This window comes from Carcharhinus amblyrhynchos, chromosome 14 (assembly GCF_965287045.1).
Source record: "Carcharhinus amblyrhynchos chromosome 14, sCarAmb.v2.hapA, whole genome shotgun sequence".
Lineage (NCBI taxonomy): Eukaryota > Metazoa > Chordata > Chondrichthyes > Carcharhiniformes > Carcharhinidae > Carcharhinus > Carcharhinus amblyrhynchos.
The window spans coordinates 69,958,107-69,975,846 of NC_137337.1; the positions used below are offsets into that span (position 1 = coordinate 69,958,107).

At 47.4% G+C, this 17,740-nt stretch overlaps 1 protein-coding gene across 1 annotated transcript in view; it reads left to right on the forward strand.

Annotated features, from left to right (window-relative positions):
* The window catches only part of map3k9 (mitogen-activated protein kinase kinase kinase 9), a 131,796-nt gene that overhangs the window by 79,618 nt on the left and 34,438 nt on the right, over positions 1-17,740 (forward strand). Inside the window, exons 3-4 of the mRNA XM_080202052.1 lie at positions 8,556-8,736; positions 12,806-12,954. Coding sequence (XP_080058178.1) covers positions 8,556-8,736; positions 12,806-12,954 — 330 coding nt within the window. The remainder of the gene's footprint in view (positions 1-8,555; positions 8,737-12,805; positions 12,955-17,740) is intronic.

Consider the following 17,740-nt stretch of genomic DNA (forward strand, 5'->3'; position numbering starts at 1 on the left):
AAATCTGAATCAGAAACATTAAAGTAGAGGAAACTATCGGCAGTTCAGTCACCAGTGGAGGGAACAGTCAAGTTCAGGTTTCCGATACAGATCTTGCAATAGAGCTATTGTTCAAAAGGGGCAAAGGAGAAAGGAGGAGTGATAATCTGCAAGTGCGTGGATATTTGTACAACTCTTAAATGGAAAACAAGCAATGGTTAAATGATTCAATTAACAGTAACAGGAGCCAGTGCACCTTACCAACAAGGGATTTTTTTATTCTTCCCCAGGATGTTAGTGCCATATGAACACTTGAAATAGGAGCGGAGTTAGGCACTTCGAGACTGCTTCGCCGTTCGTTAAGAGACGAGTACAGTTTATTTATGAGTCACAAGTAGACTCGCATTCACACTGCAATGAAGTTACTGTGAAAATCCCCTAGCCGCCGCCGCACTCCGATGCCTGTTCGGGTACACCGAGGGAGAATTTAGCATGGCCAATGCTAACCTGCATAATTTTGGGCTGTGGGAGGAAACCGGAGCACCTGGAGGAAACCCACGCAGGCACAGGGAGAAGGTGCAAACTCCACACAGACAGTGACCCAATCTGGGAATCGAACCCAGATCTCTGGTGCTGTGAGGCAGCAGTGCTAACCACCGTGTAGCCATAAATCTTTATGCCTCATTAGTAATAATTTTTACGCCCACTGGAACAGTGCTGCTCTAGTTGCATGTTTCCTCTGAATCCCTGTCCCGCAATACTGCAAACACTGGGGAACTTCATATAGACAGCTTGTTCCAGAATGAGCGCGGGGAACGGCAGCCAAGAAACCCGCAGCGGAGGGGGCCTTCTCCAGGATGCTGGACGAAGTGGAGCAGACCCAGAGCACCCACTGTTCCGGGACATGTTCTTTCAGCAGGGTCACCAGCCCCCGTCTGGGATGCAGTGGCAGGCCTGGTCATTGCCAGCGCACTGCAGAAGAGGACGGGGCAGCAGTGTCGAAAGATCATCAACGGTCTCCTTTGCTCAGCCAAGGTAAGTGGACCCCCCCCCCCCCCCCCCAGTCTCCCACCGGACCCCCTCATACACCCTGCTTTGCACCTCCAACTCCACCCAGCCACACTGCTTGCTGCCTCGCGTCTCACACTCCAGCTCCCACTCAAGCCCCACGCCTGTCACATCTCCACCACCATCTTCAACCTCATGATACCAGCCTATCCCCATCCGTGTCTTTGCAGGACAAACTCAACCACAGCAGACATGAGCGGGTGAAGCCAACTGGAGTCAAGTCTGAGCTGAGAACCCTCACACGCTTCAAGGAGTGAGCCCTCGAGCTGGCCGGGGAGAAGGAAGAAAGTATTTGCGATGTTGGAGCAGCAGAGAAACGTGAGAATCCTCAACATTCCTCAAGTCTCGAATGAGCAATAAATTTTCCCTCCATATCCCCTGCGATGCACTGATGCCATCTTCCTTCCCTTGCAGGCCAGCCAGTGGAACAGAACGGACCATCCTCCTGCCCCCTAGACCCACCCTACATCCGCAGGGCACCTCCTCCAACCCCACCATGGAAGAGGCATCGCAGCCATCAGCCACACCCCGGCACCAGCACAGACACCTTGGGGGCATTCAATAAGTAGACGGGCTTCTGGGTCACTCAGTGGTGAGCACCTCCCAGGCGGAGGCAGGGACGTCCCAGGGAACTGGCACTCGGAGGGATGCCAGAGCCCAGACTCTGCTAAGCCCCTTGGCAATGACGTGCCCCTAGGCCCAGTCGTCCCACAGCTGCTGGTATCAGGAAGGGATGACAGCAGCTCTCGGAACGCAAGGTCGACTGGAGGAGCCTCGTCACATTCTATCCGAGGAGATGGCGCCGTCACTTCAGCTCACCAAGGCCTACACTCAGGGTGAGAGTGGCTTACGCAGTGGAGACCATGGTACGGTACCTCCACCCCCGTACCATGAGTCAGTTCATCACCCCCATGTCTGGGGGGGGCTCCATGGTGCAGGGCTCTGACCTCACGGTGCAGGTACTGATTGGAATCCATGATGTTAGCGCGAGAGGACCAGGGGGCTTCTGGATCTCTCTCCAGCCACCTCTCCATCCCATGGAAGAGGGATCCCTGGAGGCCGGAGGGAAAAGGATTAACAGGGGAACAGCCTGGGGCCCTCCAACCAGGGGATTCTAGATGTTTCCAACGCATCTGACACTTCTCTTCCCTGTGAGCGACACACACCTCCAGCCCCTGACACCGAGAAGAAACCAGGTAAACATCCATGTGGCCCGAAAGCAGGCCTGGACCCTCTAGATCCCAGGGGATGGCCATCAAGGTCATCTCAGGCAACATGAGTTTGGAAGTCAGCAGGCTGCCTTGAATTCAGCAATGGATCCTGGAGATATGCCCAGACGTACTGGGAGGGTCAGGAAGATTAAGTAACCTTTGGCACTTAGTGGGCACGGGTGAACAGAGACACTGGTGTGAATAGATCATCATTGTATTGCATGTTTGTCGTTGAAATTCACTTGTTCGTCCACAGAGCCTCCACCCTGTCTGTTCATGCCACCAAGTTGAGGGAACCACTGGGATCACCCAGTGCCTCAGCCCTGTGCATTGTGAAAACGGCGTTGCTATGTCCCGCCCCCACGCCACCAGCATAGTATGAAGGCACTCCTATTGGCATGCCCATCCCCTTGCACCCCCCCCCCCCCCCCCCCCTCAAACACAGTCAAAGCTCACCCTTCTCATGTCTAAAACTCTTCTCCAGTGACCACAAGCCCAAGGGCTGTTGAGGTGCTGCTCACACCTCGACTGTAAGATGGATGTGAACACCAGGGTCCAGACGTAGGTGGAGCCTGCAATGGCTGACACCGTGTTTCTGAACCCTATGATAAGCCCATCCGATGGCAGGACGCGTGACGCTCTGCTATCAGGCATATTGCTGAGAGTGAGAGAAGCATCGCTGACTTCCTCAGTGCAAGTCGTCATCATCATTCTCTTCTCGCGCTGAGTCCAGACAATAGCTTCAACACCCTGCCCATGACTTCTGGCAACACATGGGAACATAATGCCGGCACCACATCACTGCTGAGATATTACTCCCCATGGTGAGGGAGAGCTAGTCAATCCTAGCCCTGCTCATCCCTGAAGTGAGTCGCTATGAAGCCTTCCCCAGTGCTTTGGCCCAGTTGGGTCCTGTCCATTACCTGGAATTCTTCCGCCTCCTCCTCCGCATGGCTACACCCAGCGATCTCACTGGCACCCCCCCTTATCTGAGGAGATGTGGCACTCCTCCATCTCCTCCAGGTCCAGGCGGTTGGGGAGTGATCGGGGGCAGAGGAAGGTGATGCCCGTGGAGTGGGAGAGTACTAATATTCCAATGCATGGTGTACGATTGTGCATAGTGCATTGGGAGATCAGGTACATGCACAATGGTGCCCTCTAGCAGTCAGTAGCTGGCTTCCTGGCATGAATTGAATCTTTGCACCCCCCCCCTCCTACTGGTGAGAATCACACTGCCTAATTTCTTTCTCAAAGTGGCATAAGACAGCGTCTTAGAGCGCACCTAAAAAAATTGTTGTGATTCCAGTTTGGCACTTAGAATATTTTTGGGAAGTCCCCCCTCCCCCCCCAACGTTTTTGTATGCTTCATTGGAACTATGATGTGGAGATGCCAGCGTTGGACTGGGGTAAGCACAGCAAGAAGTCTCACTGTATCCATTGTAAATAATCGCTGAGCTAGAGGAGGAATTTTCCATTCATTACTTCACCTGTCTCAGAACGCTATGGAAAGAAAGAGCAATGTTGTGCTGTTTAAACCCACTGTTTAAAAGTTTGCCTCTCTTCCATCATACACTGTGGTCTGGAAGAGTCATCCAAATGATGGGATGAATTAAGAATCAGTTGTTAGGTGATGCCAAGGTCAGCTTTTAAAAGCCTGTAAATTATTCAGGGGAAAGAAGCGTGTATCAAGTAAGGACATCAGCAGCTTTCAAAGGGTGTCATCGGTTGAGCGTTGGAGTGATATATAGATTTTTGTACACCTTTGAGTGACCTAGCTGAAATGCTTTGTCAGCAGTTGCCTGCGGGCAAGCTAGCTGTAGGTTTAGGGTCTGACCCAGAGAGGCAGGAAAGGACAGATTATGAGGATTAAATGAAAAGGGCCGATTTCTTTGTGACCAAATACCTGAAGCATCCATCTCTCCGTATCCTCTCCATCCCTCGTTCCCTGCTCACCTCAGTTTACAGTTTATTTATTAGTGTCACAAGTTGGCTTACATTAACACTGCATTGAAGTTACTGTGAAAATCCCACACTCTAGCACCTGTTCAGGCACATTGAGGGAAATTTGAACATGGCCAATGCACCTAACCTACACATTTTTCAGACTCAGAGAGGAAACCAGAGCACCCAGAGGAAACCCATGCAGATGGGGAGGCAATGGTCTAGTGGTATTGTCACTGGACTATAAATTTAGTAACTCAGCTAATGTTCTGGGGAGCCTGGGTTCGAATCCAGCCACGGCAGATGGTGGAATTTGAATTCATTGAAAAAATATCTGGAATTAAAAATCTGCTGATGACCGTGAAACCATTGTCGATTGTCGGAAAAACCCATCTGGTTCACTAATGTCTTTGAGGAAAAAAATTTGCTGTCCTTACCTGGTCTGGCCTACATGTGACTCAAGACCCACAGCAATATGGTTGACTCTCAATTACCCTCTGAACAAGAGCAGCTAAAGATGAGCAACAAGTGCTGGCCAACCAGCTGTGCCTATATCCCACGAATGAATAAAAAAAAAGACACGGGGAGAATGTGCAAACTCCACACAGACAGTCATCCAAGCCGGGAATCGGACCTGGGTCCCTGGTGCTGCGAGGCAGCCGTGCTAACCAGTGTGCCACCATACTAGTTTGACTGATTCATAAGTAAACACAAGGGGTATGAAAGTAGGGATATTATGCAAAATCTTTACAAATTACTGATTAGGTCTTAGCTTGAGTAGGTAGCACTACGGTTAACACTGCTGCTTCACAGCGCCAGGGACCTGGGTTCGATTCCGGCCTTGGGCCTATATAGAGTTTGCACGTTCTCGCCATGGTGCTCCTGTTCCCTCTGGAGAGGCCCTTTCTGCTGATTGGAGGATTAGTAACCAGAGGACGTACATTTGTGTTGATTGGTGAAGGAATCAGAGGTGCAGTGAGAATTCTCCCTGTGCAGTGAGTGGTTCTGATCTGGAAAGTACAGTTTGAACGGGCTGTGAAGGAAGATTCCATGCTAACTTTTAAAAAGGGAATTGGATAATTACACAAAGATGGATACATTTACAGGATTATTGAGATGAATCTGATCGATCTTTCACAGCACTGGTACAGATTTGACCGTCTTCCTTCAATATGTTACAGGCCCATTGCAGCTCAAACATTTCTGCTGAATATTTTACGTATCTTTGATTGTGTTTGTTACTGTGTGGTGGGAGCACTTGGGCTGGAGGGAAGGAGACAAGTGTTGGTGAACCTTGTCAAGGCTGAATTGTAGCCGCATACAATACTTGCACTCTGCCCCCGCTCCCAGGGATAACCTCTGTGCTCCTCCATCATCACATTCTCATGTCACCACATGGTCTATACATAGAATCATAGAATCCTACAGTGCAGAAGGAGGCCATTCAGCCCATTGAGTCCACACTGACCACAATCCCACCCAGGCCCTATTCCCATAACCCCACATATTTACCCTGCTAATTCCCCCTGACACTAGGGTTAATTTACCATGGCTAACCTGCATATCTTTCAAACCGTGGGAGGAAACCGGAGCACCTGGAGGAAACCCACGCAGACACAGGGAGAACACGCAAACTCCACACAGACAGTGACCCAAGCCAGGAATCAAACCCAGATCCCTGGAGCTGTGAGGCAGCAGTGCTAACATGGTAACTAGACAAACCTGACACATTCTTGGTAACCGTAGGGTTTATTTTCTTCTTCAGGACAAACTTCAGCATGAGTGGTTCGAAGTAGAAACTTCTTTATTAAGCATCCTTTTACAGAAAGCAAAATAGATTAATTTACTGGTAAGAGAAAGAGAGAGACGTTGACCTCAAAAGTTTGTGCAGCATTCTAACAGCAACTGAACACCAACTGAACTGAAAACATATAGCTATACAGTGCGTTATAACTTATCTTATGTTAAGAAATTACCAGGTACAAACTGTACAAACTTCAAATTTGCAAACAGTGCAAACTTAAACTTTAAACTGTAACTTTAAAAAAACTACAGAGGATCCCGCAGTAATGTTAAGGACAAGGTTCCTGACATGATTCAAGTGTGACGATCCTTGATTTGAGGTTTCTTTTGTGTAATTCCACCTTTTTTCTTCATCAGTGGATACATCCCGCACTCTGCTGTTTACTGTGGGATGTTAACCCCTTAACCCCATCTGAGATCCTGCAAAACCTTTTTTACAAATGGCCAAGATCATAGGAGATTCATGGGATGTTAACCCCTTAACATCTCAACTGTAGGCAGTTACTTTTGAACTGATGTTCAGGCAGCATGGTGACACAGTGGTTAGCATTGCTGTCTAACAGTGCTAGGGACCAGGATTCGATTCCCAGCTTGGGTCACTGTCTGTGCAGAGTTTGCACATTCTCCCCATACCTGCAGGGGTTTGCTCCGGTTTCCTCCCACAGTCCAAAGACATGCGGGTTAGGTGGATTGCCCATGCTAAATTGCCCCTTGGTGTCAAGGGGGTTAGCTAGGGTAAATGCATAGGGTTATGGGGATAGGGCCTAGGTGGGATTGTATCGGTGCAGATTTGATGGGCCAAATGGTCTCTTTCTGCACTGTAGAATTCTACAATGGCAGATTTTCTTCTCTGAAGGACATTAGTGTGCCAGGTTGTCCCTTATGCTAATCAATGATAATTATTTACCATTGCCGAGACTAGCTTCCAAGATTTATCCATTGAATTTAAATCTCACCAGCTGCCGTGATGGGATATGAACTCATGTCCCCAGAGTATTGGCCTAGGTCGCTGGATTGCTAGACCACCGCACAATCCTCTCAACCATAAACCTGCCCTCTATTGTGCAGGACCACATGGAGCAGTTATAGAGGTTTACAGCATGGAAACAGGCCCTTCGGCCCAACTTGTCCATGCCAGTTTCTGAAGAGAGACAAATTTGCATTTCTACAGGTACTACAGTGAACCCCACAAATATCTCCGGAGGCTGGATTTTCCCGCTGTGCTCGCCCCAAGGCCGGAAAATCAGTGGACCTTTACATGGTCCGTGTCCCGCCTGCTACAATTCCCGTGGTGGGTGGGATGGGACAAATCTTGCCTAATTGTTTCACTTTCAATTGTTCCATTGAAGTGTGGTAACTGTTACCATGCTGGTTAGCATGGCCACCATTATGAGGGCAGCAAGATTCCACAAACTGCAATAGCCAGTTGACCTGTTCTTTGGTGGTGATGGTTGCAGGGGGGAATGTTGGCCGGTATGCCAAGAGAGTTCCTCTGCTCTTCACATAGTATCATGGTGGTCTTAACATCCTCTTGAACCAGTAGAGCAAGGTGTGTGTTTGCTTGTATGTACACAATTAGATACCCTCTAATTTACTTTTGTTGTATGCAGAGCCTTTACATTTTTTTAGCAAGGCTGTGCATACTTGGTAACTTGGAGAGGTCAACTAGTGTGCATTCTTTTATTTTATTCATTCGTGAGACAGGGGCATCGCTGGCTGGCCAGCATTTATTGGCCATCCCTAGTTAGGCAATGGGAAGGTGGTGGTGAGCTGCCTTCTTGAATTGCTGTAGGCCATGTTCTGTGGGTTAACTCTCAATGCCATTAGGGAGGGAATTCCAGGATTTTGACCCAGGGACTGATGGTTGAGTGGCTTGGAGGGGAACTTGCAGGTGGTGGCGTTCCCATTTATCTGCTGCCCTTGTCCTTCTAGATGGACGTGGTGGTGGGTTTGGAAGGTGCTGTCTAAGGATCTTTGGTGAATTGCTGCAGTGCATCTTGTAGCTCGTACACAGTGCTGCTACTGAGCATCAGTGGTGGAGGGAGTGGATGTTAAATGGATTGTTTAACCATGTTGTTGGTTTCTTAATGATGCCAAAGAAGCGGGCTGCTTTGTCCTGGATGGCGTCAAGCTTCTTCAGTGTTATTGCACCCACAGGCAAGTGGGGAGTATTCCATGACTTGCGGATGGTGGACAGGCTTTGGGGAGTCAGGAAGTGAGTTACTCACCACAGCCTCTGACCTGCTCTTGTTGCCACTGTGGCCATGGAGCCGTCCTACGCAGGAGCTTGGCTTCCTGTATGGGAAATACTGGCACCAGCGCATTTCTGTATCCGGATAACTTTTAGGCCCAGAAAGTCGCCAGTTCCTCACATATCAAACTAAATTGCAGCAATCTCTTGCATTTGAGTAAGCAAGCTATCTCTAGCCAGGTGGTTCTTTGACATTTTCTCTCCTGAGAGATCGAGGACACCCATGTATTGATGGGATGTCCACGAAGGATGTGGTTTTTTTTTGGTTCCGAGTTAATCATTCTCTCTCCATTTATTCCCAGTTTTAATACACGAGAGGGTGGAGAACGAGAGCCTGAGCAACAAGACTCTGAAAATCACCGACTTCGGCCTAGCCAGAGAGTGGCACAAAACCACTAAAATGAGTGCCGCGGGTACCTATGCCTGGATGGCACCAGAGGTCATCCGATCTTCCATGTTCTCCAAAAGCAGCGATGTCTGGAGGTAGGAACCTGTTCCAAGGCCTTGTTCCTCTACCCTTCACCCTGATGGGCAAAAGGAAAGTTGCGGTTGTGGGGTCGGGGTAGGGCGGGGGGGGAGGTGGGTGGTTGTCTGCATGGGGGTGGCGGGACAGAAGTGTGGGGGAGGTTGGCACAGGGTGGGTGGCCGTGTGTGCAAGGGGAGGCAGTGTGGGGAGGGTCTGCTGATTTCTTTGTCTAAATGTTGAAGCGTGGGCATGCGTCCGCGGGGTGGGTGTAGAGGAGGTGGCACAGGGGTGGTTGGGCACGTGTGTGCGAGGGGAGTCAGTGTGGGGAGCATCTGTTGATTTATTTGTTGAAATGGGAAAATAGGGGCGGCATGGTGGCGCAGTGGTCAGCACTGCTGCTTCATAGCACCAGCGGGGACCTGGGTTCGATTCCCGGCTTGGATCGCTGTCTGTGTGGAGTTTGCGCATTCTCCCCGTGTCTGCGAGGGTTTCTTCCTGTTGCTCCGGTTTCCTCCCACAGACTAAAGATGTGCAGGTTAAGTGGACTGGCCTTGCTAAATTGCCCCTAGTGTCAGGGGGACTAGCAGGGTAAATGCATGGGGTTATGGGGATAGAGTCTGGAAGGGAGTGTGGTCGGTGCAGACTCGATGGGCCAAATGATCTCCTCCTGCCCAGTACGATTCTCTGATTCTGAATTAGTCTGAGAGAAGGAACAGCAAAGTTGTGAAGTTCTTCAAGGAGATTGTAAAAACTAAAGCCATTGCAAATATTTCTTATAGCCAGCCACTGAAATTTCAGATATTTGCTGTTTACTTTCTGTTGAAAATTTTGGTGGGGAATGTGCTATTGGTTCAGAGGACCACACTATCGAGTGGGATGGTCATTGGTGAGGTTGGGGTGTCAACAGAGGCATGTATTGGTTTGAGTCTGTTCCACTCAATTCCTGACCACCACCAGGGGGATAGTGAGTGAAGACTTTCTTCTACTGGCTCAGGGTAGAGGTGGAGTTCATACTGAGATAGGAAGTTGCTTCAGCCCGCTTTCCGTGAATGAGGATGCCTGGCTGTTTACAGAATTGCAGCTTGTCCGCAAACTATTTTGTTATTGGAAACCGTACACGGGTCTGGGCAGAACATATTAAAAGTTTATTTATTAGTGTCACAAGTAGGTTTACATTAACACTGCAGTGAAGTTACTGTGAAAATCCCCCAGTCGCCACACTCTGGCGCCTGTTCGGGTACACTGAGGGAGAATTTAGCACGGCCAATGCACCCAAACCGGCACATCTTTCAGACTGTGGGAGAAAACCGGAGCACCCGGAGGAAGCCCACACAGACACAGGGAGAATGCGCAAACTCCACACAGACAGTGACCCAAGCCGGGAATCGAACCTGAATCCCTAGCACTGTGAGGCAGCAGAGTTAACCACTGTGTCACGATACGAAAAGCCTTGAATCCATTGAAAGTGCAACACTTTGAAACCACTGAGTATGTGCTGGGTGTGCAATAATGTCATTGCAACTGGTGAGAACAATCAGGCTCCGAGGCCGGGATTTTCCAGTCACTCTCGCTCCAAAACCGGAAAATTCCACCTGAGGTCAACGGACCTTTGCCTGTCTGCACCCTCGCCTGTGGCGGGCAGAAAGGGAAACTCCCCCTCCCCAAAATGTCCAAGATGTTGCACGTGTGCCGTTCTTGAAGTTTGAGGACCTGCATGGAGGTAACGAGGCTTTGGAAATTAATCTGAATGGTTCTACTTCTTCAGCTTCCTTTTTTTTTGTTTTCTCTTTCCCTTGTCATCTCGCTGCCTCCCACCGCCCCCCACCCCTCCCTTACAAAACGATCGATCCTCCTTTTGGTTGGAGGACAGACTGTAAAGAATGCCCGTGAGCTGTTCTGACCCATATGGCAATCCAGCAGGAGAGACACATGAAGGGTCATCCAGACTCGAAACGTTGGCTCTTTTCTCTCTCCAGAGATGCTGTCAGACCTGCTGAGATTTTCCAGCATTTTCTGTTTTTATTCCAGGAGAGACTAATATGGGTTCAGAGGTGAGGGGGTCTGAGAGGTCTAGAATTGGTGTAAAAGTGGGGGTGCAGTCAAAACTGGAAGGGTATTGGAGGCATATCAAAATAGTATCATTCAGCATTCTATGCAGTAGGCAGACAGAAATCTAACTTCCAGGCACAAGGAGTTATGCTGTACAATACAAACCACTGTTGTGGTGACTTATGTGTTCTTCCCTCCTCCAGTATTAGGCATGTTTAGGCTTTATACAGTATTCATTTTAAAGTGCTTTTTCTGACACACTTAAGATGTACTGGATAATTTCCAGCAATAAGGTTTCCAGAGGCTGTTGTAATGTAAATGCTGTGATTCTTTGTAAAGAATCACAAAGATGGCATGGTGGCACAGTGGTTAGCACTGCTGTCTCACAGCGCCAGGGAGCCGGGTTCAATTCTGGCCTCGGGTCACTGTCTGTGTGGAGTTTGCACGGTCTCCCCGTGTCTGCATGGGTTTCCTCTGGGTGCTCTGTTTTCCTCCCATAGTCCAAAGATGTGCAGGTTAGGTGGATTCGCCATGATAAATTGCCCCTTAGTATTAGTGGGATAAATATGTGGGGTTACGGGGATAAGACCTGGGTAGGATTGTTGTTGGTGCCAACTTAATGGGCCAAATGGCCTCCTGCACTGTAGATTTGACTATTCTATGAAATTAACCATAGGTGAGGAAGATGGAGTTGGACAGTGTCCAACTCTCCTTATCTATTCAAAAAGAGCTACAGTGCCCAGCCTTGTTATTGCAGGATCCAGAACATAGAACACTACAGCGCAGAACAAGTCTCTCCTTAATTCCATGTGTGTATGAAGAACATTGACTTTGACATTGTTTTTGAACCTGTATCATTTTCTCTATTGTCAATCGAATGCTGAAACAAGCTGCCCTTGTTCACTGACTGTCTTGTATACCTCAAGAAAATTGTTTCTTTTTGAAACAGGAAAAGCAAGATTCTTCAGGTTTCAGATCCTCAAACTATGAACCTCTGACACAAGAGGGGCAGCTTAGTGGCACAATGTTATCACAGCTGCTTCACACCACCAGGGAACTGGGTTCGGTTCTGGCTTCGGGCGACTGTGTGGAGTTTGCACACTCTCCCCGCATCTGCGTGGGTTTCCTCCGGGTGCTCCAGTTTCCTTTCTCAGTCAAAAGATGTGCTGGATCGGCCATGCTAAATTGCCCCTTAGTGTCCCACGTTGCCTAGGTTTGGGGGATTAACAGGGTAAATATGTGGGGTAACAGAGATAGGCCCTGGGTAAGATACTTTGTCAGAGAGTTGTGCAGACTCGATGGGCTGAATGGCCTACTTTTGCACTGTAGGATTCTATGATTCTATTCCAAGAACCTTACTGTTCTATAGAAGACCACAGTTGAAAACAGTTTTGTGCTGAAATTGTTTAATTTTCCAGTTTCAGGTGTGGCCACGTTGGGGAAAAAATATAAGTCTAGATTCCAACCCTTAATGCTACACTTTTCACGCGCCATAGAAAGCATTCTTTCTGGTTGTATCACAGCTTGGTATGGCTCCTGCTCTGTCCAAGACTGCAAGGAAGTACAAAAGATTGTGATGGATTGGGCTACATTCACACAAACCAGCCTCCCATCCGTTGACTCTGTCTACACTTCCCGCTGCCTCGGAAAAGCAGCCAGCATAATTAAGGACCCCACACACCCCGGACATTCTCTCTTCCACCTTCTTCCGTTGGGAAAAAGATATAAAAATCTGAGGTCACATACCAACTGACTCAAGGACAGCTTCTTCCCTGCTGCTGTCAAACTTTTGAATGGACTTACCTTGCATTAAGTTGATCTTTCTCTATGCCCTAGCTGTGACTGTAGCACTACATTCTGCATTCTCTCGTTTCCTTCTCTATGAATGGAATGTTTCGTATGTATTACGTGCAAGAAACAACACTTTTCGCTGTATGCTAATGCTTGACAATAACAAATCAAATCAAAAATGTGACAAGTTTTTTTTTACGCAATCGAACACTTTTCACTAACTGAGGGTATTTTCCTTAATCTCAGCTATGGTGTGTTGCTATGGGAACTGCTGACTGGGGAGGTCCCGTTCCGGGGGATTGATGGACTGGCTGTGGCCTACGGAGTGGCGATGAACAAGCTGGCCCTTCCCATTCCTTCCACCTGTCCAGAGCTGTTCAGCAAACTCATGGAAGGTAAGGAGTCCTCTTTCACTGGGGCAGAAATGTGACATAACTACAAAGGTTAGGATAAATAATTCACAATTCCAACCTCCTGGCTCTTTGTCAAGAACCCACTGCAGGTTTTTAAAATTTAATTTATCATATTTTCTTCAATCTTTTGTTGTTTTATGTTCCCGACTGGTTAAAGAGTTGTTTTGAAAGCTGATGAAGATGACAAAAGATCCTAACTCTCTTCCCCCCCCCCGAACTCTTTCTTACCTTCTCTTTTGCCTGTTCGAAGTTGAGGAGAGCAAATGGCTATTGTAGAATGAGCAGCAATCTCTTCATATTTAAACTTTGCAAAGGTGTGAGACGGAGACGAGTGTTGCAAAGTTGAGTATGTGAAGTTAAAATTTGCCATCGGTGTTAGTGTGGACGAATTCAGAAATCACTCCACACTCAGAGTCCCAGTCTGGCTTCCAAAGTATCTTTATTTAACTCAGTTTTTTTTGGTTTATATATCCAATTCAATCCAATTAAAAAACCATAGAACCCTACAGTGCAGAAAGAGGCCCTTCGGCCCATCGAGTCTGCACCGAACACAATCCCACCCAGGACCTCGCCCCATATCCCTACATATTATATCCACTAATCCCTCTAACCTACACATCCCTGCACACTAAGGGGCAATTTCTTAGCATGGCCAATCAACCTAACCCGCACGTCTTTGGACTGTGGGAGGAAACCGGAGTACCTGGAGGAAACCCACGCAGACACGAGGAGAATGTGCAAACTCCACACAGACACAAGCTAGGAATCGAACCCAGGCCCCTGGAGCTGTGAAGCAGCAGTGCTAACCACTGTGCTACCATGCTGCCCCTAAAGTCCAATTCAAAGTCTCAACAAGTGAGACATTCCAGATCCAGGCTGACAAGACAGGCTCACCATTTACTATCCTGGGCTTGATCTGTGTGATCCAAGCTAGTAGGAGCAGGCAATGCACCCCCTCCAAGGCTTGATCTCATTTGCATCTCAGCCAAAAGACCTATGCCACTTTAATAAATTGCTTCAAATGAAGCCTCAGTGTAACCTCATGACTTCAACCAAGTGCAGCACAGCAAAACTATGCTTAATCTTAGCCAAAAGGCTGAGAAGCACGGGTGGAGAGAAAGCTTCTTTTCTAACTCCAGCGCTTTCTCTGAAGAGTCAATGTAAAGGTCTAAACATTTATACCTTTGCTGGAAGATACATTCGCATAGTACGCTCACACAATTTGATCTAGCTGCATGTTACCCAGACAAAGATAATCACACTGCTTTGGTGAAGGGTAATCTGGACTCGAAACATCAGCTCTTTTCTCTCCTTAGAGATGCTTCCAGACCTGCTGAGATTTTCCAGCATTTTCTCTTTCAGTTTCAGATTCCAGCATCCGCAGTGATTTGCTTTTATTATAATCACGACTGTATTGTTTCTTAAATTGCAAAGACATCGAAACCCATTTCCCAGATAAATGATCTGATAGCGTCGTCATTCATGAAGCTAGCCAGAGACATTGAAATACATTTGCATACATTTAAAGCAGTGGGGTGCCTTGATGAGTGAGTCCTTGTTCTTACTATTCCTGATTGCTGTCTGATTTCTGTGATTGTCTTGTTGATGGGTCTTTGTGTATGTGCTAATGTCTTTAAGCTGGTGGGCTAGCTCAGACTTCGTAATGTACAGACAAGACATTCTGTGGCATAGGCTTTTAAGCGGTAAGATCTTTTAACCTTGTTTTGTCACAAAATGGTGAGTGCCATCTTGCGTACCCTAGCCAAGTGGACCAATTTGTTCTCCCCCAACATTGCTAAAAATGTAAGAAAATGTAAAAATGCTAGAGGGGAAAAAACAATGCATGGTCCCTTTTTAAAAGCTGCTGTTTGGTTTCAGTGCTTGGAGGTTTCAAATGCAAACTACACAATCCACTCTGAAACATTTGTATCAAAAATTCAAGCAGTATTCTGATAAGATGACCTTTTTTTTAAATTTAGCCCCGATCAAATTAGAGCAGGCACCCAGCTACCAAGAACATATAAAATTTGAACTTGACGATGTTAACAATATCAGACCAACACTATTGGAGGAAAACTGATAGGTTATCACAGGTTTAAAAGAGAGTGCAGGCAGGGAAAACCAGGAGGGCAACAGAAGAACTGTCACCTCTCAAGCCTCGAGAGGGAGAGAGCAGCTCTCAACTCTGCCAGCTTCAGATATGCATTTTGGAAGGTCTAATACAGACATGAAATGTACATAAATGGCAGAACCCTTAGGAGTATTGATAGGCAAAGGGATCTGAGTGTACGGGTACACAGGTCACTGAAAGTGGCAATGCAGGTGGAGAAGGTAGTCAAGAAGGCATATGGCATGATTGCCTTCATCGGCCAGCGTATTGAGCTTAAAAATTGGTAAGTAATGTTGCAGCTTTATAGAATCTTAATTAAGCCGCGCTTGGAATATAGTGTTCAATTCTGGTCTCCACACTACAAAAGGATGTGGAAGCTTTGAAGAAGGTACAGAAAAGATTTACCAGGATGTTGCCTTGCCTGGAGAGCATTAGCTTTGAGGAGAGGTTGGAGGAACTTGGTTTATTCTCACTGGAACAATGGAGGTTGAGTGGAAACCTGATAGAAATCTACAAGATTATGAGGGGCACGGACAGAGTGGATAGTCAGAAGCTTTTCCCCAGGTGGAAGAGTCAATTACTAGGGGGCATAGGTTTAAGGTGCAAGGGGCAAGGTTTAAAGCAGATGTACGAGGCAGATTTTTTACACAGAGTAGTGGGTGCCTGGAACTCAATGCTGGAGCAGGTAGTGAAAGTAGGCTGCGGTTGTACAGGGCATTGGTGAGGCCGCAGCTGGAGTACTGTGTGCAGTTTTGGTCACCGCACTTACGCAAGGATATTTTGGCCTTGGAGGGAGTGCAGAGGAGGTTTACTAGGCTGATACCAGAGTTGAGGGGGTTGAGCTATGAGGAGAGGCTGAATAAACTAGGCTTGTACTCGTTAGAGTTTAGAAGAATGAGGGGAGATCTCATTGAGACATATAAGATGATGAATGGGTTGGATAGGATAGAGGTGGAGAGACTCTTCCCGCTCAGAAAGGACAGTAGGACTAGGGGGCACAGCCTCAAGGTAAAGGGGGGGGGGGCGGTTTAGAACGGAGTTGAGGAGGAACTTCTTCACTCAAAGGGTGGTGAATCTCTGGAATTCTCTGCCCGTTGAAGTGGTGGAGGCTGCCTCGCTAAATATTTTTAAGACGCGGGTTGATGGGTTTTTGATAAGCGAGGGGATTAAGGGTTATGGGGAGAGGGCGGGAATGTGGAACTGAGCCACGACAGATCAGCCATGATCTTATTGAATGGCGGGACAGGCTCGAAGGGCTAGATGGCCTACTCCTGCTCCTATTTCTTATGTTTTTATGTTCTTATACAGTCGTGACTTTTATGGGGCATCGTAACAAGTACATGAATAGGATGGGAACAGACGGATATGGTCCCCAGAAGGTTGGGGGCTTTAGTTCAGATGGACAGCATGGTCGGTGCAGGCTTGGAGGGCCAAGTTCCTGTGCTGTAATTTTCTTTGTTCTTTGCTCTTGGTGCGTTCTCTTAAGACAGACAATCTAATTAGTGAAAGGTGCCAAATCAGAAAGAATTCAGACAGAGGAATCAACAGAAGAACTCCAAAAGTTTCTGAAAGCCACAAAACCTGATTGTGTTTTTTTGAGAGTGACAGAATTCCATTTTTTTTTGGTTAATGAATGAATATTGCATTTATTTGAACAGCACTCCAGTAGAATCTTATTTTTTTCAATATGTTACTCATTTAGTTAAAGTTCACTCTTAAAAAAGTCAATAAATTTGTTAAGTGTTGGCTTGAAGTGAGTGTCAGATATTTATTAGTTAACCACTAAACGTTACTGAAGAACAGTTCAAACCTTCTCACGTGTTTTTAACAGATTGAGGCCAAGGTATTCCTCTTGGGGGGATTCAATGTTATTTCTAGGAAGGGGGACAACCTCCGCATTGTAACACAAGTGATGATGAGAGGTGTTATAATTGGCTGCTCAAAGGAGCAATCTGGACCCAGGCTTTTCTTCATCTAAGATTATTCAAAAAAACCTAGAGAACACAGGCACAGACTCCCTTTACATTCTCTCACAGAAGAGAAACTGGTTCATACACATGCTTAAGAATAATGTCCTAACCTTTCCTCTACTGTGCTCTTACTTTCAACACCAAGTTAAAATCCAACAGGTTTATTTGGTAGCACAAGCCAGTAGCTTGCGGAGCTCTGTTCCTTCATCAGGTGAGTGGCAGTTCTGTTCACAAACAGGGCACAAACTCAATTTACGAAATCATGGTTGGAGTCTTTACAGGTAATCAAGTCTTAAAGGTACAGACAATATGAGTGGAGAGAGGGTTAAGGACATGTTAAAGAGATGTGAATTGTCTCCAGCCATGAGGCTGCGGGAGTTCTTTCACAAACCCCAAGAGGCCAACAGCGAACACAATGAGACAGCCAATGAACCGGAACAGTTGACAGAGATCCACAATGCAGCAACTGAACAGGAAAGAGTCGAATTGGGCCCCTCTGGAGGGTCCTGCCCTCGAATTGACATGTATGCCCAAGCTGTCAGGAGGTGTGTCAATGCCAGATTCATCAGCTGCACTCACAAGGCAGCCCCGAACATCACCCAAGCACAATGAAATGCCATCCGCGCTCCCCAGACCAACCGCAATATTGTCATCAAACCAGCAGACAAAGGAGGGGCCGTTGTCATAC